Below are 23885 nucleotides of genomic sequence, written 5' to 3'. Positions count from 1 at the left end.
TTTCCCCTTTTATTTCACAAATGTGTTAAAAGCGTTCCATGTAAATGTGATATTTTATGAAACCGAGAGACCAGCTGGAATGATTCAGTGATTTGCTAAAAGACACTTTATGCAGTGTGAATGTTTGAAACTTTAGGCCACCCTGCCTCCATCAGATACACTCAGTTTTGTTAGTTTTTAAAAAAATTCTAACCCATTAAGGACGGTAGCTACATGAACCGTCTTATCCCAAGGGGTGCGGCCATTGCATCATATCTGCCTGCCTTGTGTAGGCGTCTCTGAGGGAGGTGTGCCAGTTAGCGGCAGGACTGAACCCAGTACCAATGAATTCACCTCTCATCCCCACTTCCCTCCATTAAACCTGCACTGCACCACTTCCACCTCTTTGTGTCCAAACAGGGCGATCAACCAGACTGAAGATTTTATACTGAAAATGCCCCACCAATGTAGTTTTACTCATAACAATAAAGTCACAAGATAAATACAAAGGTCTACACATCTATGACCAGAAATGGTCCTACAGTTCAGTCAGAAAGACGGATTTATAGACGGATTAACATTTAAGTGAAAAATAAAAGTAAAAAATATATACAATAACAATGTGTGTATATCTATATGTTTGTATATATATGTATATATACATATATATATATATATACATATACATACATATATACAAACAGGGGTTTTGGTTAATTTCTTTGCTTTTCTTGCTCCAGGAGCTACCGGGTGGTGCAGGATGTAATGGTGGCGCAGCATCTTGTGTACATTTTTGGGCATATATACGTTTTTTGTATATATATATTAACAGTTTTGGGAAAGTGATGGTCAAGGCAACACGTCTGCACATGGCAGCAGACCTAACATATACTTTGCATTTACAACAGAAACCAGTTTAAAATATCAATAAACCTGAGGCAAGTTCACACCATTATAGGGATACAGGGAATACAAGATCAAGGCCTGCTGCTGTCCTGCTGTTCTGTCTATGCTGCGGGTTTCACAGCTCTTCTAATCAATTCAGCCGGCCTCATGGTTCACTGTCAAAAGGAATTTCATAGAGTGTAAGGCAGCATGGTGTCATGGGTCACTCAGTACTATCAGCAGTATCAGGAGACAAACGAATGTAACTGTGCCAAATGTAAACTAATTCAACTGTGTATCTTACCTGTAGCCTAGAAAGTGACTTTAAGTGTTACTTTTCACCTCATTGTATCACAATATAACTTTTAGGTGGCTCGTTATAGTCAATTGTTTGTATACTGAGCAGGAGTATTAGACTATCCAAATTACTTAAAGTGCAGCCTCAAGTCACAGTTGTTACTATTTGTCTAAGAGAGGGAATATGTTGAGTCATTTATGTCACAGAAACTGGAGGGGGATTGTTAGTTTATATTCAGTAATAAAACAAACTATCCCCCCCACAAACAACTTGACATTAAGAACGAGTGTTGTGAAGATTTGGTTCTATTCAAATAAAATATCCTGCCTCAGTACTCGTGTTTCAGATCTGTTTTCTCTCTTTTAGTGTCTCAGTAACAAATCAACAGCATGTTCTTTCAGCTCTGGTCGAGTTCCCCCCCTCAGAGACACAGAGTCTGTAATCCTTAGTTGGTTTACTGTAATTACTGGAGACATCAAGCTGTAATCACGACTCCACCTCATCCAACCTCCCTGTCGTTCTCCTTAGCTCACCTTCCCTTCGGTCTTCCCCTTCTGTCTGACTTTCCTTTTTAAAATACTACAATACTCAATGACACGTCCATGAATTTGTTTTTAATGTGATGTCCATCAATCAGAACCACCATGTGTCTAATTAGATCCAAATTTGTAGTTTAGTAGAGGCAATGAATGACGGAGCTTTTCTGTTGCACATCATATAATTTGCTGCGGCTGTGGCTTTTACAACTTGGGTGATCAGCATTCTTCATGCTGCTGGTTGTAAATTGCAGTGACGGTGCTGTCATGGTCTACGCCAGCACTGTTCTCACATGTACACGAATAAGCTTAAATTTGCATGTTAGCTCGGTACCAAACATACAGACTATGTTGGCCACACCAGTTTTCTCACCACTGTCACCACTGAACTTCATGACACTGAGCCCTTTCAATGGAAAAAATAGGTTTAAAATAACACGCACACTTTACGTTGTATACAAAGGTGGCTACTGATCCGACAAAGGCTGAACCATTCATCTACAAAACCAGCGCATGTTTACTTTAGGCTGGGCTTTTCAAAATGCTCTTTTGAATTTGTGTCATTTGTGTATTTACTCCAGTAGGTGCCTCACACAAAGTAGATGTGCAAAATTTACTATAAGCTATTGTGTTTCAGTGTTGTGTACAAAGGGACTATTTTTATCATGGAACAAATAGCTCTTAAAATGATGTAAATTATGTCTGAAACCACCATAATGACATGATCTCAAACAGCGGAAGGACATTGTAGTAAAATAATACAGTAGGCTTATATGGTTTAACTAGATTTTGGGATCAGAGTCTGGTCTTTCTATGTCAACGGCCTTTCATTTCATTTAATGCCACACCTGGTCTAAAACTATAAAGCAAGTAACAGCAGGTCGTCACTTAGGTTGAGTTAAACCTACGTGTTAGGAAGCTTCTTCAACAACTTTATGCTCATAGCATATTGACAGATAACTGTCGATTAAGGTTATAAAAAATTAATATAAAACATATAAAGTATTATAAAAGTATTACATTTTTCCTCTGCCAAAACTCTGTTTACTGCACTACTTATTTCTTCCTGGTTTGATCCATTATTCAACAAAGATCACAATGTTCTCACACTGTCACGGCAACATTGTTGAATGCTGAAAGTAGGACACTTTCTCTGGGCTGATGTGCCAGACTTCATGTCACAAAAAGTTTCATGCCATATGCCACCAAAGGTAAATGAGTTCAGCCATAGGCCTAGCAGGAAAACTTGTAAGTGTAAGTGGCAACAGAGCCACCTGACATGTGACAGGACTGTTATCAAACAGGACTACATCCTATTTGCAGGTCTGACACCGAATTAGCTGCAGTGCATGGGAAGCAGATCACACTTACTGGAGGTGCTGCACTGTTGCTGACAGAGATATTGCTGGGAAATGGGGAAGAGGTTGAACAACATTTTTTGAAACAAGACAGATGAAGAGAGACAGCATATGGGATCAATCTGGAAGAAGATCAGGCAGGTGACTGAGGACAAAATGCTGTGGTTCAGCAGCACTCACACCAAATGTCTGCCGGATGGAGGGGTCATCAACTTCTCTGAGGTCAGACACAGTTTAGTTCATGTCTTCTTGAGTGAGTCAGTCATTATCATCCCTATGATATTTATCCCTATGAATTTTTGATTTGGATGTATTCATCTTACTGTCTGCCACGTGTGGTGTATAGTAATACGAAGCATTTTTTGCTTCATTCTAGGCAGCCTTAAATGACCAGTCTGGTCAGTCTAGTTCCACTGGCACATTTAGAGAAATGTTTTTAATATGAACTATCCATGTCAAAATAAGTAATACAACAATAAGATTAGATGAGGGAAGATTAGAAAATATTATATAATAAAAGATAAGATTTAATTGATCCCAGAAATTAATTTCAGCAGCACAAGGAAAGTATCGTAGAGGTAAATGGGATACAGATACAGTAAAGAAAACTGTGGAGGAAGAAGTACTTAGATATTTTATTTACAGTAAAAGTAGCAATACCACAGTGTAGAAATACTCAACAAGTAAAAGTCCTGTATTCAAATGTTTTCTCACATAAAGTATAAAAGTATTAGCATCAAAATATACTGCTTACTAAGAATGGCCTATTTAAAAATGAAAACAACATATTAAAACTGTTTTATCTGACCAACATGTAAAATAATACAGTAACTTCTGCTTCCTACATCCTGATTTATGATTCAGTACATTCCATTTAAATGAGCTGCAGGCATGTTGAAGACCTGCAGGGTTCAACTTTATTACCTGGACCGACAAAGAGAGAGCGGGACAGGCTCCAGGTGTCTCTTCCCTCTGTGCGCTTTTTGTTGAAGTATCTAACAGTTACTTTGCGAGGAGGAGGATATGTAAAGTGACAAAACACCGACGGGCAGGAAAGACAAACAATCGACTATAATCTCTTATTCATTTTCATGTCTTGCCTTCGCTTTCTGAACTTTCCACTGAGAAGATGAGCGGTGGCGTCACGCGGACTGTGGACCATGGAGAGGACGTGAGTGTTGATTAAAACTAGCTTAAATGTTTTCAGCCAAAGACACATAAGTCGAATCCGTGTGGGGTATAACATACATTAAATGTTTCTGTGGTACTCAATAATACGCGTATTGTGTCGCCACTGGACTAACGTTATTACAACAACATCTAACGTTAATAGTATGACTGTTAGCTTACTTGTGTAGCCGAGAGGATTTGGACTGTCCTAGTTCACATTTCTTGGGCACGTCTTCAGTTTCTCAAATGGCCATGTGAGAGAGTAACTCCAGAAAAAGATAACATTTTCTAAAACGACATTTTGACCTGTAAAATAGAGAATAGGTCCATATGTTTAGCCTTCGTGAGACATTTGAAATAAGATTGTTGCGACATGAAAAGCAGAAATTCACATTTGATCAAACACATGATGTGTGAACACATGGTGGAAACAGACTTAAAAGTGTGAGTCGCCATATTCAACACACCTGTGCTTCGTCTTCGGCATTACACACTTTAGTGTTACATTTCAACAACACAGCATAATGTGAATGCAGATACAACACACAGTGTCATGTGACATATGTTGTGTGATTAAGTATTAACTCAAATGTGCTTTATCCCAAAGCAAATTTGATGATCATGGCAAACAGCCAACATTATCTTTTACATTATGAGGCTGATAGTAGCCCAGGGCTGGAGTATGTCAGTCTGATGGTAATGATTGTACACTGTGACATGATATCTTATGTCAGATACTTGATATCTGACATCCTCTGAAAGAGAAAAGATAAAAGTGATACCAAATTGGTCACTATCATTTGTATGTACCAAAGCAAACATCTCTTGCATGTAATCTATTATTATATATCATAAAATACTCGTGCAGGTCAAATAGCAGGTGTGACTGCTGGATTTACACTGCTACTTGTTGCATATGTTGGATGTCACTCGCTGTAGGTGTATCATTAACTTTCCCCACAGAGTGACTGTGTGTGCGTCACTGTATACATGGCACTTTCACTGAAACTTTAACCTACTTTTTGCCCTTTGGAGAAGTAGTGTGGAGCTTATATCCGATCGTGTTTTAAGTGTTTACACATCAAAGAAAAGCCAGTATGCAACAGTGGTTGCTCTTTCACAGAATGCTGCAACTTGTTATAAGAATGAATCGATATGTTGAAACAAGTGAGATCTCTACGGCCTACTTCAAACGTCATTGGAAGATGGTGAAATAATTGTAACCCCCAGCTATGTTTTGATTGCTTAATAATTGTAACAGTTTAGGACATTCTAGAACTTTGTTAATTATTAAATTAAGAGAGAAATTGTCCTGACATTCCAGAATTTACAGAGAATTCCATGCCAGGAGTTCCAAAGAACTCAGTAAGAAAGTACCAAGGCTTGTTGGTTGGAAAGTTAATTAGAAGTATCCTCTTTTCATTGGCAGTCAAAGAATGTTTTTCTGCCGTGATCTTATTTCTGTAACATTTATCTGACTCTGTAACGTGAGCCAGTTTGTGCAAAACCTCTTTCATAATTTGTTGCACAGTGTTGTCATTACAAGTATAATGTCAATTTACCAAAGGGACATCAATAAGACTGTGAAAGGTTAAACATTACATAACTTTTTCTCATTCACTGGCCTAAACCATTGAACCATTTGATAAGCGTTATGTCCCGTCATAATGGCACATGTGCGTCAGGATGGTGGCATGAATGAACAGATCATTTGTTTATACAGATATCTTGCAGGAAGAAGAGAAATACACAGTCATGCCTAGACTAATACACACGCTGCAAATTCATTTATGGCAGCTGCCGGCTTTGATGGGCTCTGTGATAAAATTAAAGAGAATAAATGATTAGAAAAGGGTTTTCAGACCTTTTCCTGGCTTTGCAGTTTGGAGGGGATAATTTTTCATCTATCATTGACTGTAACAGTGAATAAGAGGTCTATGAAAATGAACCTGACTTGATTGGGTTGATACTATAAATTCACTGGTTCTTTTCCACAGCAATGACACTCTCTTGGAGATCTCACTGTAAACATGAGCTTTGACTGTTTGACTCTTTTGTATCCTGTTCTGCAAATCCCTATTTCCACTGTCAAACATATTCATTCCTCTTAAGCACATTTAGGAGTTCTTTTCTTGACAAATGACATTTAAGTTAATGTGTGTTCTGTCATGACGTGAGAACATGCTGGGAAGAGTAAGAATGGTCCATGCAAGGACGTTATGAAAATAGCTTAGCTGGATTCTTGTGGGGGTTTTTGTCAACTCTGTGGTGTACTTACATGGCTACATAAGATCCACTCTAAGCCTTTTGTGTGTGACACCAACATTGTTAAATGGCATGTTTGTACTGCTCACATATCAACAAAAGGATAAGCAACTATAAATATAAACAAATAGCTCAATAAACAGCGTGTTTAGTACACACCTGCATGTATTGGAAGTCTGCTCTTTGTGTAGAAAAACACAAAACACAAATGTAAGGTACACTGTATGTCATACATTTAGAATATAATACACTAGTGATGAAACTATTAGTCAATTGACAGAATTCAATCAACAGCAATTTTGTTAATGAATTAAGCATTTAAGTCATTTCTTAGTAAAGATGCCAAACATTCAACTGTTCCAACCTCTCAAAGCCCAAGGTGACGTCTTCAAATGTCGTGTCTTGTCCGACCGACAGTCCAAAACACAAAGATATTCAGTTTACTACAATAAAAGTAAGTAAGGAAACAATAAGAAACTAATTTTAGAAGCTGCAACCAGAGAAGTTTGGTATCTTTTCTTAAAAAAGGACTCAAATCAAATAATCATTTATCAAAATTGTTGTTAAATAATTTTCTGTTGATCTAGTAATCGATAAGTCGACCAGTCGGTGCAGCTCTTGAGAGAGACACATGGACACGCAAACCTGAACATATTTGGACTGTGGCATTTGACTTTTGTTTGCACAGTGTTGTTTACACTGCACACACTCACCGTGCCAGTGACTGTTACATAAAGACGCTTCATTAATCTCTCTTATGTAACTCGCATCACACATTCCTCAGAGTCCCGCTACCTACCACTGTCACCATGTGGCGGATAAATGAAGCCTTCTTCATTCCACAGTTTTATCTATTGGTCACTTATTGCCCTAAGTTATATGTTAGTGTGTATTTGCGTACATTTAGGCTGCACCTAAGTGTTAAGGTTTAACCTAGTCACTCATTTACTGCATTTGACTGTGTGATGAAGATAGTAGCCTGGTTTCAGAGCTCTGAATTGTTGCCCACATCTTCAGTTTTTTTAGCAATTCAAATAAAATGGGAAAAATCCCAAACTATAAAATTAATACATGGCTTTCAAATGGTTAGGCAGTTTAGATTCACCATCCACGAACGTCTTTGTTCAGGACTGTGTATAATCTAATCAGAAATGTTCCCTCCAGTTCTTTCCATTGTGTATTTGGCATTGCAGTCCTGCAGGGGAGGCTAACAACTATGTGCCTCCTTGGACTGGCACTGCAGCTCTCTGACAGGAGAACAATCTGGAGGAAAAAGGGTTGGGCAGCTGGTGGAGCCTCACCCAGCCATGTAAGGCAAGACAACCGTGGCTTCCCATGTACTTAGTCACACAGACACAGACGGTCTGTATCGCAGCTGCCTGAACATCCTCGGGAAGAGTCCCAGACAGCTTCTTCTGTCCAGGTAGATATCAGAGTGATCCTATGTGAGATAAAGTGAAGGGTTTGCATTTGGGTTCGTACAGTGTGAAGTGCATGATAGTACTTGCGTTTGTAGCTTTGTCTGCTTTATGAATAACAGTGAAGTGTTTGGTTATATGATTCATTTGGGTATGTCTTCATTGTGAACTTAAAGTAAAGGGCTTGTTTCCCACACAGAGATTAAACCAGTCAGAAAATAGATACTAAAATATATAATATACAAAAAGAGACATTAGCATGATTTATACAGCAGGCAAAGCCCTAAAGACATAATTTTGTTTTATCCTAATTTGTGAGTTCATCTTCATTATATTTTATTTGACATAAACCACCTGGTACAATTTCCCCCGGGGATCAATAAAGTGATTCTGATTCTGATTCTGATACAAACACTGCCATTGAGTTTATCAGACAAAAAGCAACTTTAAAACGTTTTAGAGTCACCTCCCATTTGTGCTATGGAAAAGTGACTCAGTTTTCACTGAATTGGTGACACATGCTGTTGGCATTAATCAGAAAGGGAAGAGTTTATAATTAACGTGTGACGTGTGATGGTTTGGAGCAGGACTTGCTGACATCAACAAGGTGTTTTATGACTTTTCTTATCATTCACAGCGTGTGTAGCCATGTTGCTTGGCAATAAAACTTCTTTGTTTTGACTGCACTGAGTGATGGATGGATTTCACACTTTGCTGTGATGTCTGTTGGCACTTGGAATGGGAGTAGATACTGGTGTTGGTGCAAGTAGTGATCTACTATCTAAAATGGTCTTTTCTCAGCTTGTTAGAATCATGTAGTACACAGATTTATAGCTATGTCAGGTAGACCCTTTACTCATTGTTGTTCTTCAGCATCAGTCAGCGTGTACAGCTGAGTACAGCAGTGATATCATCTCCAAATCAGGAAACAACAGTCATGGAGGAGTTTGTGGCTCGATAACTGGGATTGGATGGTCCAGTATTGATTGTGGGAGGTCACTGACGGTCTGAGGATGTTCATATAGCCTGGACACCGAGGTGAAGCAGTGATTTCACCTTCAAATCAGTAAACATAAGCCTTGTTGGACAGTTGTGTAATTGGCAGATCTGATCTGCAGTGTTGTTGGATTTTTTTCCCTGAATACCTGACTGTCAGAGATATTAAGATATTATCTCCTCTGCTGCACTGTACTCTACATAACTCTACTCTGTTACACTGTTCAAGGCTTCTCTGTTACACTTTAAACCACATTATTCTTATGTACTCTGCTAAGGCTGAGGCGTTTCCTTGTCTTATGTGGTAGTAAACTGAACATCTCTGGGACTGTTGCTCGGAAAAAAACAAGACATTTGAAGACCTTGGGTTTTAGGAAAGTATTCTCTCCATTTCTGGCAATTAATAGATGAAACCACCAATCAGTTAATCAAGAAAACAATCGGCAAATGAATTGACAAAGAAAATAATAGTTAGTTGCAGCCTTACTGTACTTTACTTAGTCAATGCTACCCCCACCTCAGAACCAGTTAAAGAGGAGTACAATGTGTAAAGAAGCTATAGCATTGTGCCTGTCCTCCTGCTCTGTTATCTGATATGACAAAAGCAGGACACTCGAGACAGAAAACATACTCTCCCTCAGGGCTCGCTGCTGCTCGGCTTAAGAGCTGAGATGTGAAAAGATATATATGCCTCCAGAATATCCAGAATATGTGCCTCCAGTGACTATTTACCAGAATGTTTGATTTAACACTTCATTTGCACCTCGTCAAAGATGTCAAATCAATTGGATGTCACTTTGGAGGCAACCGCTTAGACACACTTGTATTAGGTGTGAGCGCAGTATGGAGGCTTGCAGTGATCTGTTAAATAAGGCAAAGCATGTTTTGACCAACACACCCACTGTTTAACGAAAAACATTGATCATGGTGGTTACTGGCTGCACAGAACTTGAATGTTAAGAAACTACTGACGCATCAAAATTGATATTTTCATAAATCATACCAATATTACACTAAATACGGAAACAGTATGGATTATTTGCAGTGCCTACAAGTAAACAAATAGCATGCAGCTGACCATATTACCAGTTGTATTTATATTAAGCAGTGCAAGTGGTTTCTTTGTAATACATTCATCTGATGTTGCATGGTTTTCCCAGCAGTAAGCTTTCTGCAGTGTTATGCAAGACATTTGCAGTATTTAACTATAAGTTTGTCTTTTGATCTTATCAAACCCATGAGAATCTTATTAATGTAGATTCATACCTGAGAGGGAGAATCAATCAACTGCAATGGAACAACAGCTGAACACCTTTTACTGGAACTGATATTATCTCTAGACATTTTCATTACGCCCATTTAACCTGGAGATTGATGTTATTATGAAATGAGTTTATATGTAAACATGACCATCATGTCATGTAAGACATTTGGAAACTCAGGGATACCACAGAACTTAGCCTTTGTTTTCTCTGTTTTCTAAGTGAATTTGCGGTTACTCCTCCTAGATGGGAAATTACATAGAAATGGTAATTAAGTGTTCCCTGAGCTGCACGGACAAGCCTAGTGGAGCAGCTCTCAGAAGTTTCTCCCTCTTTGCCTCAACACTGGGGTCAGATATGTATTGCACTGTAAATGCAAGGAGCAGCTAAAAGGGCTGATCACATTATGTACATTAGAAGTGTGAGTTTTCTCATGTCTCTGCAGCAGAGAGGAAATATGGATAAAAACAAAACAGAAGTATGAAGTTGGGGTGACATGGCAGTTTACTTATAACCTGTGTAACACCCTCATATTTGTCATTGCACATAGTTACAGTTTAGGACAGTTGTGTTTTTCTTGTCAATACATGAATGTAAGTGCTGTTACATCCAGACTTGGCAGCAGTTAACAGTTGCTGCAGATATGTTAACCAGGCCAGGACTGTAAAAGTGTGAAGTGATTCAATGTTTAATTTCACCTTGGAACATGATCACATGAACAGGCCATCTGGCCTGTAATGACACCTAATAAGCATCTTTTGTAGGAGTGGTTCCCAAACAACTTCTCTTTCATCCATAATCAAGTCAAGTCAAGTCAAGGCAATTTAACTGATATGTCCCAATATCACAAATGACAATTTCCTCAAGGAGCTTTACAATCTGTACAGCACACAACACCCTCTGTCCTCAGACTCTCGATTCAAAAGAGGAGAAACCTCAGGAAGAGCAACAGAGGAGGGATCCCTCTCCCTCTATTCTGTGTACAGAATAGAAAATCATAGTATATACAATTATGATGACAAACTGTAGATAGTAAAACATAAGTTGAAGTGTGGTCAGCATTCAGTGCCCCACAACAATATGATCTGATAAGCCAACACTGTAGTCTGCAGTTTCCCGTATTTCTTTAGTTTGTCCCAAACATGCTGCTGTTGCTGTTTTTATGGACATAAAATGCAACACAGGATTTGTCCAGTTCCCTTGAACTTGGCATAGGCTGGGGCACTGTTAATGATTCATTTGCAGATACTTACCTCTAATTTACTTTCTATGTACTGTTATGAAAAAGCAGATTACTACCTGCTACCTATTCTAGTATTTTGAAGCTCTGTCAGTGAGCGTCAGCCACATGTCTGAAATGTAAAGGTGTCTATGGAGTGACTTCCAAATACTCACAGAATAATAGCGTGTGTTGAGGTGAAGAACATTGTGTTTCTGTGTACGGAAAGCACCTCTCAGGGCGTGTCTGTCCCACGATCCTCTGTGTGTCTCTTCTCGAGAGAAGCCCTCGAGCTGTCCCTCCCTCAGAATGAAATGTTGGCCTACCTGTCACTGCCTCAGCTCTGATGGTTTTCAGACATAGCAGTTACATTCAACACCAGTCAAGCTAAACCATTTAGTGTGTTTGACTTGCAAATCTCAGAGATCTGGTTGCTGAAGTACGTAACCAAATGTGTTACCCACATGTGACTTACTTGGTTGCCCATCTTTGTTCTTAAGCCATACATTACTGTATGTGTGTCGACATGACTTATGGTAGGCATGTTCACACACATACTCTAAATCCATAAACTGTTTCTGCCCATTCACACGCAGGTTTATTTTGTGTCACAGTGGCACACACACACACACACACACACACACACACACACACACACACACACACACAGCGATGTATTTTGCAGTGGTGCATTTTTTGCTGATATTGAACAGAGATGATTAAAACAATATTGTTACCATTCTGCATCAAGATTGACCAGATATCAACATGATTGTTGATTGTCTAATATCATGAAAAGTGCAACAACATTGCAGTTATACATTCTGGGCTTCTGTGCAGGATGTTGCTATTGTGCCAAGTCGTCGCATAGAGCTGTAACATTCAGCCACACTGCTGATGAGTTCTTTTCTCAATTTGATGTGGCCTGATGGCTGGCACTTAATGTGTGTCCAGACGACTGCACTGCCATGGTGTTACTTGGAAGCCAGATACAGTAAATGGCTTCTCCCAGGAAAGAAGGAGTGGCTGAAGTTTGTTGTCTGGTGGGCCCAGCTATCAAGTGAGAAACGAAATCTATAAGGAACAATTGCAAAATGTATTATTCTGGTTAGGATGCCTTCTACATTCTCATAGTCTTTGTTATTTCTGTTGTTTATGATTGTGTAGGTTGATCATTTTCTTGATGAAAAGCACTTCTAAGGTATAAACACAGGTGACAGGTTCACATGTGCTGTCATGTGCGTAAGTTATTGTTGCAGCACTTGAAGCTGACAACAGACTGTGGTATGTAGAGAACGTGTCAGTGCCTCTTTATCATACCACAGGTGTCATTTGCACAGGGAGCAATTATGGGTGTGTAGAGTGGCTTTTTTAAGTGTCCATTGGTACAACTGTGAGCAGCAACACAGGCAACATTTTTCTGCTGGGTGACATTGACCAAACAAGGGGACATTAAAACATGTGATGTAACATTGTGAGTTAGAATGTAAAATATTATGCAGGTGAAATGAGTAACACAAAGAAGATTCCTGACCTACCTTAGCATGATTTAAGACAGGGGAGCAACATCTGTTTCTCTTGCTTTTTATGTACTGTGCAGGAGTATCACCTACCTGTGAAACTTGTAAAAATACCTCTCTGGCTGAAAATAAAAAGGTCCTGAAAAACAGCTTTTTATGAGTGAAGTTTCAGCTTCCACCAGTGAGCATTAGCTGTAAACACCTTACTATACCAAAGCTATATTCTATAGAGGAAAAGCAACACGCAACATCACAATCACTGAGTATGTATTGGTATATTGTCACTATATTTTGTCTCAGCCAAGTTATCATAATGATAGTTTGCATAAAAACAAAATCAACAAAGGTTAAGATGATTACAGTCATCATCATCTACATCTACAGGACATTTTGTTCATGTTTCTTTTTTCTTTTGGCTATTAAATGATGTCCCATCTGAACAGATTGAATTTTGGTCTGAGTGCTATAATCTAAGACACTCTGTCGTGTAGCTGACGCCCACACAAAGTTTAATTAAGGCCACTGATGATAGCACCCACAGCAGCAAGACAAAGAGTTTTTATAGGCATCCGCCCCGAATACTGACAGATAATATCAATTCAGTCTTTACCTCATGTACTGTAGGGTGGAGGCACACTGCATACAACAGCTATTGTACATACACAGACATACTAATGAGCACACACATGCATGCATACATACAAACACATAACACCACATAGAGGCTTGGAGGATTAAGTATAATTTAGCTAGGAGATAAAATACAAATCAGCTATGTTATATAACTCACAAGAAATGGAATTAATCCGTCAAAGGGCCATGCCTCCACTTAAATGAGTGTTGTTGTTGTCAACATGCACTTCCAGTGAAAGCCTACGGTAAACAGAAACGGCTCATGATCAACAAATAAAGGAGCTACAAAGAAGTCTGGATCCAAACAAAGGGCACAGTTAAAGGCCGACTTTACAAAATGACAAGCCATGAATAAGTCATCATAGTGGATTTGGAAGAAATTTCTTTCTATTAATATTAAAGCTAAGGCTAACAGCATCAAAGTGTACTGGAAAAAACTTCCAACTTTGCTTTCACTGACACATGCCCACAGAATAGAATAGCACAGAATAGAATAGAATACACATACATACAGAACAGAATCAAATAGAATGCAAATATTGTACCTACAGAATAGAATAGAATACACATATTACAGTGCAGAATAGTGAAAAATAGAATAGAGTACTGCACATACCAATAGATAGAATGACATAAAATAGAATACAATACACATACCTATCAAGTAGAATAGAATAGAATAATATAGAATACACATACCTAAAGAAAAGAATAGAATACAATAGAAAAGAATACACACTCAATCCTGTGGACCAAAAGTAAGTCAGACCATCTGTGTCTATTTTTGCGTTGTTGTTGACCAAACTAAACCAAATACTCGGTTTTAAAATGAAGATGTTGAAGATGAATGCAGGACAGACAATTCTCATATGATCTGTTTTCGTTGCTAAGGCTACAAAGTTGAGTTGAGAGTGACTCATCAGTTGCGGATGTTTTGAGTGTTGGTATTTTTGGCCACCACTGGACTGAACTGGTTTCAGTTTCTCCAGCGAGTAGAGTGGAGTATTGTGGTTATAATCGCCAGACTTTACCCCGAGGATGCAATGGAAAGGTCTCCTCAGTGTCGGTTGCTAGGCTTTTCTGCGTAGCTATGTGGCATCCAGGGAGGAACTTCAGTATGAGGAAGTTTTATGGCAAAAAAGTGCCCCTTTCTTAGCCTCCTCCTCCCTCTTTCTCACAGATGACTTTCATTTTGAGCCCCTCTGCTTTCTCTTCATTGGTTGTTTTTCTCATAATCCCCACCGCTCCATTTAGTCATCTAGTTCTTCGTGTGCTCTCATCTTTCATTTCAGGACCAATGCAGGCGGCTTAGACTCACTCTACAAGATCAGGATCAGTCAGGCTGCACCTCGGATCGGCACGGCAACAAGGTACAAAATCAAAGAGGAAAACAGCTTTGTCATGTCGTTTGCTAAATTAAAGAAAAACAGTTGGGACATTTACCAAACTTTTTTTTTTGTTTGACATGTAGGAGAGCAGCATAGCAGTGGTGCTGCCACATAAACCAGAGGAGCAGGAAGAAATACTTATAACTCCCACCGAAGAAAAAGTTGAAGTCATTAAGGTATGTTGGCTTGTTTTGATGCAACTGTGTTTGTTTGTATAGTTGTAAGCATGTAGAGTCAGTCCACCCTTCCTGCTTATCTGAAGTATTTGTGCGCTCACCTGTATTATGTAACACTGTATTATCCAGGTTTACCTTGAAGCCCGTACAGAGACAGCAGAGAGTGTCAAGATGCTGACGGACGAGGTGTCGCAGATTCAGGAGGTCAGTGTGTGACAGACGGAGCTGAGCAACACTTCCCTTCAGCCGCCTTTAGACAATGAGTCAACATTTAACCACTAGCGGAGAACATTAGAGCGTGTGTGTTCCTTTTAGGACAATGTGAAGTCTTCTAGGTTGAATAAGGTGAACCATAGTAGTGTCTGCACAGCACATGTTTTTTTTAATGCATAATGTGTTTTTGTTCATAGGTGAGGTACTGTCTGAAGACTCTGAGAGAGCAGATGGCAGCCAGGCAGAACAATAACAACTACAAGGTACACACCCTCTGCGTCAAAAATGTTTCTCTGAGTGTAGCGCTGAAACAATTTGACAAATAATTGACAGCAATTATGAAACTCGATTCATCTTTGTTGTTCAGCAAAAATGCCAAACGTTTGCTGGTTCTAGCTTCTCCAGCATGAGGCTTTGCTGCTTTTTTCTTGTGCAAAGATTAATTAAAGTAAATATAAGAAAATAATCTTATTATAATAATCTTAATTAGTTTCAGGCCTAATTGAGTTTATATAATGGTAGCTGAGAGAGCTCAACACATAAGCAAAATATAAACAAAAAACAAGCAAAGAAAATAATTCCACCACCACAAGACATACATCAACTGAGAAGCACATTGACCTCTTCAGCTTCTCAACAATGATGTTTGAAAATGAGTTAATGCCTTTTATTTCAGTTTTAACATTCCCATATTATAAAAGATGTTGGCTATACACCTAGCATTAGCCTTTAGTTAATGAGTTTAGTTCCATTGTTGTAAGTAAGCAAAACTTAATTTACAAGAATACAGTGCATTCCAATAGCAGCTGTGTGTTTCTGCTGGTGTTGCTGTGTAGTGATCTCTCTCGGCCACTCTAATATCTGTACATTTTACGAGTAAAAGGAGAAATAAAGCGCTAACTCTACTAACCAGCCGCTGCTCTCTTCTTCAGTATCCAGTCAACGGCTTCAGAGTCAACATGCCGAGCAACCAACCAGCTGTCACCAATGGCAACACTGTTCTCATTGAGTCAGACGCTCATGTAAGCTAATCTCAATTCAGCCTCCTCTAACCGTTTTCAGAAGAGTGTTTGCTGTGGCTTTTATGATCAGATTATTCATCCGGTTTAATATGAATGAACCATGGGGGAACGGCAGAAGCCAATTTCAACTGAAACTAGTTAGAATGTGCTCAAATTTGTATTTAGATGACAGGCATAACATTCATAATAAAAATGCCTGGCCCTCCAGCTGTTTCGCACTCGCACCAGTCAACTGCCTGCTGCTCCAAAGAAAATGGTGCCAGGCTCTCTGAAGCTGATAACAAAGCTGACCACGCACACACACACACAGCGCAAGGGCTCACTTACAATCAGACTAATAGCGCACACACAAACACCCTGTCCACACACACACGCACTCAATATTGTATTTCCCATGCATTATTCTGGACTTAGCACATCATAACATCTATTGTAACACAACACCATTATCTGCCAAGGAAGTGGTGTCGGGAATGTGTGGTTGCGTTGCGGCTATCCATACCCAGTAACCTGTATGTGTTGTATGTAGGTAACCGAGTGTTCATTTACGCTGCCCTACATTCTAAGTGGTGTCAGATTACACAGCAATACAAAGTGCATTGTTTTTTGGGCAATTATTTTTGTCCACCCCAAGGACAGCCCCGAGATAAATGATTATCTCTGCACTATTTAACGTCCAGCTTGTGGTCTCAATCCTTCTGTTACCTCAGGCTGAACCAAACAACCTTTTAAACATGTACCAAATGGCCCCTCTTATCTGTTTGTTAGCTCCTGCCTTGCCCTCAGGTTCAAGTAGTTTGCCAGATTAAGCCTAATTGAGCATGTCACTTTCTGCCTGCCTGCGCTCTCAGGTCGGGGATAATCAGGAGGAGAGCATGAGGCTCAGGGACGCCACCAAGCGTCTGTATTCGCAGCTGAAGGACATGGAGAAGAGGCATCAGGAGGAGAGGGAGAGACTGCAGGTCTGTCTCACGAGATGAGTAACATGACACCATTTCCTGTCTGCTGCTATGACTCACTCGTCTGCTGCTCTCTTGTTCCTTTAATCATCCTCATTATCTGTCGGTCTTGTCTTTGGATTTCATCCCTCATCCTGTCATCCTCCTCTGTTTTGGGTCTTTGCTTTACAGTGCATTCGTCTGTCAGGTCATGTGAGGACACAGGCTTACATTTTACCATAGGCTGATCTGCCATGTACTATCCCTGTATCCCTCTTTACTGTGTTAGCGGCACCAACACTGTTATATTGTAGAACCATTTATGTTGTTTGAATCCTAACTTCTAACTTACTCATCTTAAACACAAGTCATCAAAATAGATTTAGGTTGTGACAGACAAGATTAAATGATTTGGACATTCCAGGCAGACTCAGTTTCGGTTTCAAGTCCAAATAAAGTGCCGCCTTTTTTAAAACATTGTTTCTTTCCCCATCAGATTTTGATGAAGCGATAAAGCTGTGTTCTGAGATCTCAGCAGCTACTTATGTGTGTAATGGCCAAACCTATTAAAATAAGAGCCAAGTTATAATAAAACTGACTCATCCTTTAAAGCCCCTACATACCACTAGGTCACCTACACAGGTGTTTTCACTTGACTGACATCTCCCTCACCCTTCTATTGGCTTTGTTGTACCTTTTAAGGCGGGACAACGTCACATCGCATAATTCCCAGTTTATCCCCAAACAACTTCAACCTGAGCAGACGTCTAACCAGCCAGTATTTGAAAAGACCTGTTTGGGTGCTCAGAGCCTTTAATAGTGCATCCATCACTTCTTACTTAGTACTTAGTTCTTACTCTGTGGCTCTCCTCACAGGCCGAGTCAAATGAATATCGTGTTCGTCTGGCTGAGCGGTCTGAGCGGCTGCAGGAGGCAAAGCAGCAGTCGGAGGAGAGGGGTCAGCAGGTGGAGGAGCTGCAGAGGCTGCTGGGGAGCATGGAGGTCGAGAGCGGCATCCTCAAAGACAAGATGGTGGCAGGGGAGGCAGAGCTGCTGCACCTTAAAGCAGACAGGGAGGAAGGGGAGGAGAAGGAGCAGAGGTGAGATGAGAAACAAAGTACAATAATTTGTTTTTAACAAGCCAAGCCATGAGGAAAAACTCAACCCAATGATGTTTGTTTCACTGTTACTTTTATTAGATGCCCTGTAAATACAGTTGAATTCATCCACTTTTATATCCTCTAATAAGAGAGAATATAGCTCTAAATATGAATTTGTGTCCTTGATTAACTATTAACAACTTGCTTCCCAGGATGTAAAATATATATTGTACAACTAACATGACCTCCTCCAGTCAAAAGTACAAAATAAATTGTTCAGTAGTTTTCTTAGTAGTGTATGGTTTATACTTTATATGTATCAATTAGTTTGACAAGAGTTTTCTCAGATATTTGTATGCTAGCAGGTGTGCAGAGCTGGAGAAGGAGGTGGCCATCCTGAAGGAAAAGATTCATCATCTTGACGACATGTTAAAGAGTCAGCAGAGGAAAGTCCGCCACATGATCGAACAGGTATTTATGCACACAAGTAGGTTGACTCGTAGGGCAAGGTGCACACAGACACACACACACACAATGTAAATGAGCTCTCCAGTGCCCACAAATGCACAGGAAGCCATTAATGAGGAAATTAGTTTTCTGAGGAGGCGGACACATAAAGCTTAATTGAGTTGAGGGAGCGGAGCCAAGAGGAAACGTGTGGTGAAACAAAACTCACTTGTCATGAATAAGTGATGGTGCATCTGGCTCCTGTTGGAAAAGGAAGATGTGTTTCTCCTGAGCATCTCACATTGTTTGTTTGTGCTTGCTTTGTCAATAATACAGCTGCAGAACTCCCGGACAGTCATCCAAGAGAGAGATCGAGTCATCAGGGATCTAGAGGAGAAGGTGGCTTTCCTGGAAGCTGAGGTCAGGATCCTCACGTAACTGCAGTTAGAATCTGAATGAATCCGCTATAGGCTTGGTCCTACTTAGATTTATTGTTGCTTTGACTGAATTTTTATATAGTACGTTATTTTTATTGTTAGTTCTAGTCCATGCTAAAGCAAAAAGCACAACACTTTTCCAATCAACTAAAAGCTGAAATGTCGGCTCTGCAATTGCTTCTGTGCTTTTGCACTAGAAAAAGAAGCCCAGAGGAGAGAATTTAATGTCTTTAACCCCTTTCTGTCTGCAGAACAGAGAAATGCATGACCACATGGAGTACTTCCTGGCAGGCCAGGACCCTCCGCCCCAGTCGTCTGAGACTGAGAACAAACCAGAGGTTGTTTACTGGTGAGCAATCACGTTTCTGCTCATTTTCTGATTCACATGAAGATGCTAATTTCATCCCACTGAGAGGGTGTGTCTGTCTATGCTATAGTCAGACGTCCAAGTAAACCTCATAACATTCATTTTTCAGTGTTTGTTTTCCCCCTCTCTACAGTAAACCACTCACACCAACTACACCGACCAACAAGGCCCTCCCATTCATCAAAGTCATTGAGATCAAGTCCTGAATGGAGTACCAGAAGTAAAATACAGTGTAAATATATATTTAACCACCTACCAGTATATAAAACATAGGTCTGCAGTGGTTTATAAAAGTCTGGCCTAACAGACCTCATGGTGACAAAGCACATTGGTCTTTTGTTTGTACCTCATAGTTACTTTTGAGGCTGTTCTGCACCTTTACTGGCTTTCTCAGTGTCAAACAGAATCTAAAAAAGGAAAGGAAAGTCGAATTCAAGGTTGGACCCAATGGTAGGAGGAATTCTAAAAAGGAAACATGGAAAGGAGCTGAAAGAGTTTTAGTGAACTTCTTAGATATACATAGACACAAATCTGTGCAGTGCGTACGTTGTCAGCAAGTCTTTCAGTAGTTCAGTAAAGTTCCCTGTGTTGTAAAGTTCCCCACCTCCACTTCTTTCCAGCACAGAACCTGAAGTAAGATGTCGAAAACTCTTCTGTTATTATTGTAAATGTCTCTGTTACACATCCGCTTGGACAAATGTACAAATAATCACGTTGTGTCAAGTGTTTTCAGCACTTCTTCATGCTACAGCTAACTTTACCACGATCCTAAGCAGCAGGGTTCAGGGTCAGATTCCGCAGTGCTTTGCACCACATTGCCAATGACAGGCATGCAGTTGGCTGTCAATGTTGAAATATGATTTATGTTTAACGTAAATATATTTCTCTGACATTAGATCGTGTCGAATATAGTAAGTGACAATGCTATTATGTATATTAGAATTTTGACCTTCTGTATTTTAGTTATGCTGGAAAATACGTATTAGAGGCTACTTGTAGAGATAGAGGCTAGTTGATATCAACATTTTAATTCTCTTCTATGCTGCCTCAACACCCTTATTATATATCCTGTTTTGTGCTAAAAGGTGGCATATTTAATAACAATAACTGATATACTTGCTTACTTGCATAATTATACATTGTTTGTATGGACTTTTTTTTGGTAAAATACTTTCTGTTGCAATCCAGGATGAACATTTTTATAAACTGATTCACTGTGAACATTGTAGATAGACTGATTGAAGTTCAGTCTGTGTCCTTTTATTGTAGAGTTTGTCAAATATAATTAAATACCTGGTTTGTCTGACTCATTTGTTGTACTTGTGAAGTTTTACAAGCCTAATTTCTATCTTCTCTGTTATTGCATCTTTACTCCATAACCTTGTACTGCCACCTAGTGGAGATATTAAAGACGCTGAATATGAAGAAGTGGGTTGTAAGGCTTTTATTTCAAACCACAAAAGTGTACAACCTCACATAAATACAAATCAACAACAACATCAATTAAATAACTTATCATTGTTCATATAAATATCTTACATCTGTACAAATACACAGTTAATCAAAAGGTACACTCATATTTACATTTGGACTGTTGAGAAAAAATAAAAATGAATCCGGGTGATTTGCCATTAACTTTGCTGTTTTTACAAAAAATGACGATGAAAAACTTGCCAGGTTGGTCTACAATCACATTTGTCCTCTGAACACACTCATTAGGTCCAAAACAAAAACAAAGGCCTTGGTGTAGCTCATGTGCACAAAAGGGCTTCACCATAATGAGAAAAAATATTGTAGATTTTAACAATTGTTATAAAATGAGTTATTTCTTTTTCTACATAATTCATTTAAAATACTAAAAAAATATTGTGTATGGAAATTCTCACGACAAGTTTTCCCAAACTTAATTTGGAGGTGAATTTTAAAGCTCAACTTGAAAACAATGCTACAGTATGTTACAGTAGACTGTAACCGTTGTGCACACGAGCTCACACACCACACAAACATTTCCTGACAGTCAGTCCGTAGCAGCAGTCTCTCACAGGGTGCTCTCGAGTGTGTTGTAGTTGTCTTTGAAACTTTTGAGCTCCAGGAAGTGTTTGGGCCTCTTGCTGCGCTGGCCAGTGGAGGGCAGGTAGGTGACCTGGATGGTGGAGGGAGTGCCCCGGACAGGAGAGCCTGTCAGGTCCTTGGCTGCGGACTGGTGATGCTGGTCCAGGCTGGTGGTGCTGGAATAGGCTTTCACCCTGAGGGAGGCGAGAGGAAAGAGGCAGAGAAAAAAGGGATTACTATATAAAAAGGTGCACAATGTAAGATGTATGGCGTAGATGCATAAAAAATGTATTTATACTTGAACATGTAATAATAGTCATGGATATTAGTAATGAAAGTAGTAACAATAGTAGAAATATCAGTGTTTAAAACACGAGATTAGAGCAAGTAGGTGCTTCTCTAGGAGTACAACTGCAGATCTACCATATATAATGTGTGATTATTTTACATTCATATACCATTATGTATTCAGCTGATCATAAAGTATAGACGATTTTTACTGCCAATCATCCATTTTGTTGGAAAATCATCAATGTCTGTTAAAGCCAAACTGGCTGTGTTAAAAATGAACTGCTCTAAATCTAGACAGTTTTTTTTAAATCATTTTTAGTTCTTAAAACTGTAGCAGGCAATACGCCTTGCCCTGTCGGTGTGAGCAACGCAGTCAAGATCAGTCTGGACCAGTATAACAGCACTTACACATCAGCTAGTTCGCTGAGAGCTTGCTGGTATTCAAGAAACTCAGCTTCCCCAAACACCTGAAACAAAGAGTTTATTGTCAGATAAGTAGCATGTTACAATATACATTTTAAACCCATATTCTTTCAGTCACCCATCAGTCAAAAACAAAAACACTTATACGCACCCCAGTCCCATGGCGAGCACTGTCGTAGCCTTCAAGCAAACGGTCAATGAGTGCGCTGCGGCTGCTCTTGATCAGAGAGTGGGAGTTGCGCAACTCCAGCAGCCAATTCCTGAAGTTGCGTCCGGTAAACGCACTGGGACTCCGGCTTATCTCCTGCAGAGGAATACCTTAGGTCCAAACATGAAGGAACAAGAGGTGAAGATTAGAGGAGATGAAACTTCAATACTCCTCGTGGAGAAATTGGGTCACTGCAAAAAACATGCTTTGGTAAACTCATAGAGAATAATGTATAATCACAATAACAAACGATAAGAGAAGATGTAAGAAATACATTAACATTAATTTCTACAGATCAACAGAAGAAAAGCTGTTGGACTGCTGCTTCTCCATAAGAGATAAGAGTTGAAGTCAACTTCAGTTCTGTGATGTGATGAGCAGAAAAATGCATGCACCTGCAGAATTTCTATGTTTGAGCATCAAATTGTATCTCTCACCTGAGTCACGGATGGCATCCAGAGCTTTCATTCTATACAGGTAGTTGTAGCAACCTTTGAAATACAAACAGGTATTAGTTACATTGCGCAAAAAAGTACAACATGCACTTAAGAGATCCAGGTGGCAACAAGATGAGATGATAAAGCGACTGACTTATCTGTGATCCTTGCTTCAGCCGATCGTCTTCTTCTGATAGGAGACGAGGTTCGAAACAGATCTCCTGGACCTTTGACAGTCTGGAGTCAATCTCCTCCCTCAAACCCTGTAAATTCATTCATGAAGAAAATACACACATTAACTCTTGCACCAACAGCCGCTGCTGCATATTCATATCCATCTTCTGATAACACAAGAGGTCACCAAGAGGAGATCCACTCTACCTTAGGAGCATTGTGGCCAATCGGTGCATGGGGTCCTCGGCGGGATCTCATTGCGAAACGCATGATTTGCCTTTTGACGAAGATAAACAGCAGCACAAACACCTACAAACAAAACCAAACGTGATAAAACAGGCTTTTAAATTCAGCATCATCAGATGAACGGGTATCAGCTAGCAACAAACACTGTGCCTAACTAACTTACCAAGCTTCCATAGGCCATAACCAGAACAACATTAACACCTGATAACGGCGACGAGTCTGCCATGTTATCTGTCGGTGTGTACAGTTTATCCACAGGTCTATTTGCTAGCTAGCTAGCAATTAATCTAAACGTCATGTTGCTACATTAGCTTGGTAGCTAACAATCGGTTGTCCATTTTGAAAAGAATGGCCACTGCAGCACAGACGAGAAATTGTTTATCTCGTAGCAGCTTTGAAAGGACGTTTCTAGAGAAACAAAACTATT

The 23885-nt window shown here is 39.6% G+C and overlaps 2 protein-coding genes across 7 annotated transcripts; one reads left to right on the top strand and one right to left on the bottom strand.

The window, feature by feature from the left end:
• Positions 1-3995: 3995 nt before the first annotated feature.
• Positions 3996-21049, top strand: tuft1b (tuftelin 1b). Of its 3 annotated transcripts, none has more exons than XM_070921700.1 (12): positions 3996-4227; positions 14832-14909; positions 15011-15103; positions 15233-15307; positions 15514-15579; positions 16249-16338; positions 17190-17300; positions 18153-18376; positions 18742-18847; positions 19160-19243; positions 19512-19609; positions 19761-21049. In XM_070921700.1, the coding sequence occupies exons 1-12, from the start codon at positions 4186-4188 to the stop codon at positions 19831-19833; spliced, it is 1140 nt and encodes a 379-aa protein (XP_070777801.1). In that variant the 5' UTR covers positions 3996-4185; the 3' UTR covers positions 19834-21049. The 3 variants fall into 3 exon arrangements, with proteins under 3 accessions (XP_070777801.1, XP_070777803.1, XP_070777804.1); XM_070921702.1 differs by lacking the exon at positions 3996-4227 and adding an exon at positions 7838-7914; XM_070921703.1 differs by lacking the exon at positions 3996-4227 and adding an exon at positions 14552-14590.
• A 59-nt stretch (positions 21050-21108) lies between these two features.
• LOC139298903 (protein C1orf43 homolog) lies at positions 21109-23832 on the bottom strand. 4 transcript variants are annotated; one of them, XM_070921722.1, is made up of 7 exons: positions 23622-23832; positions 23420-23521; positions 23193-23301; positions 23039-23092; positions 22545-22711; positions 22379-22437; positions 21109-21873 (listed from the first exon to the last, which is right to left on the bottom strand). In XM_070921722.1, exons 1-7 carry the CDS (start codon positions 23682-23684, stop codon positions 21666-21668), a joined length of 762 nt encoding a protein of 253 aa, XP_070777823.1. In that variant the 5' UTR covers positions 23685-23832; the 3' UTR covers positions 21109-21665. The 4 variants fall into 4 exon arrangements, with proteins under 4 accessions (XP_070777823.1, XP_070777824.1, XP_070777825.1 ...); XM_070921723.1 differs by lacking the exon at positions 23039-23092; XM_070921724.1 differs by lacking the exon at positions 23420-23521.
• Between the last annotated feature and the right edge of the window lie 53 nt (positions 23833-23885).

Source organism: Enoplosus armatus, chromosome 16 (assembly GCF_043641665.1).
Source record: "Enoplosus armatus isolate fEnoArm2 chromosome 16, fEnoArm2.hap1, whole genome shotgun sequence".
Taxonomy (NCBI): Eukaryota; Metazoa; Chordata; class Actinopteri; order Centrarchiformes; family Enoplosidae; genus Enoplosus; species Enoplosus armatus.
The sequence above is the reverse complement of the archived record's forward strand: the minus strand, read 5'-3'. Positions and strand labels throughout refer to the sequence as shown.

Bases quoted from the DNA above. Each gene is read 5' to 3' on its own strand.
- tuft1b (XM_070921700.1), top strand. From the start codon at position 4,186: ATGAGCGGTGGCGTCACGCGGACTGTGGACCATGGAGAGGAC. The intron at 18,377-18,741 runs GTGAGATGAGAA...GTATGCTAGCAG, and splicing joins GGGGAGGAGAAGGAGCAGAG to GTGTGCAGAGCTGGAGAAGG. The intron at 19,244-19,511 runs GTCAGGATCCTC...TTCTGTCTGCAG, and splicing joins TGGCTTTCCTGGAAGCTGAG to AACAGAGAAATGCATGACCA.
- LOC139298903 (XM_070921722.1), bottom strand. From the start codon at position 23,684: ATGGCAGACTCGTCGCCGTTATCAGGTGTTAATGTTGTTCTGGTTATG. The intron at 23,522-23,621 runs GTAAGTTAGTTA...TTTTGTTTGTAG, and splicing joins TTATGGCCTATGGAAGCTTG to GTGTTTGTGCTGCTGTTTAT. The intron at 23,093-23,192 runs GTCAGTCGCTTT...TGTATTTCAAAG, and splicing joins GAAGCAAGGATCACAGATAA to GTTGCTACAACTACCTGTAT.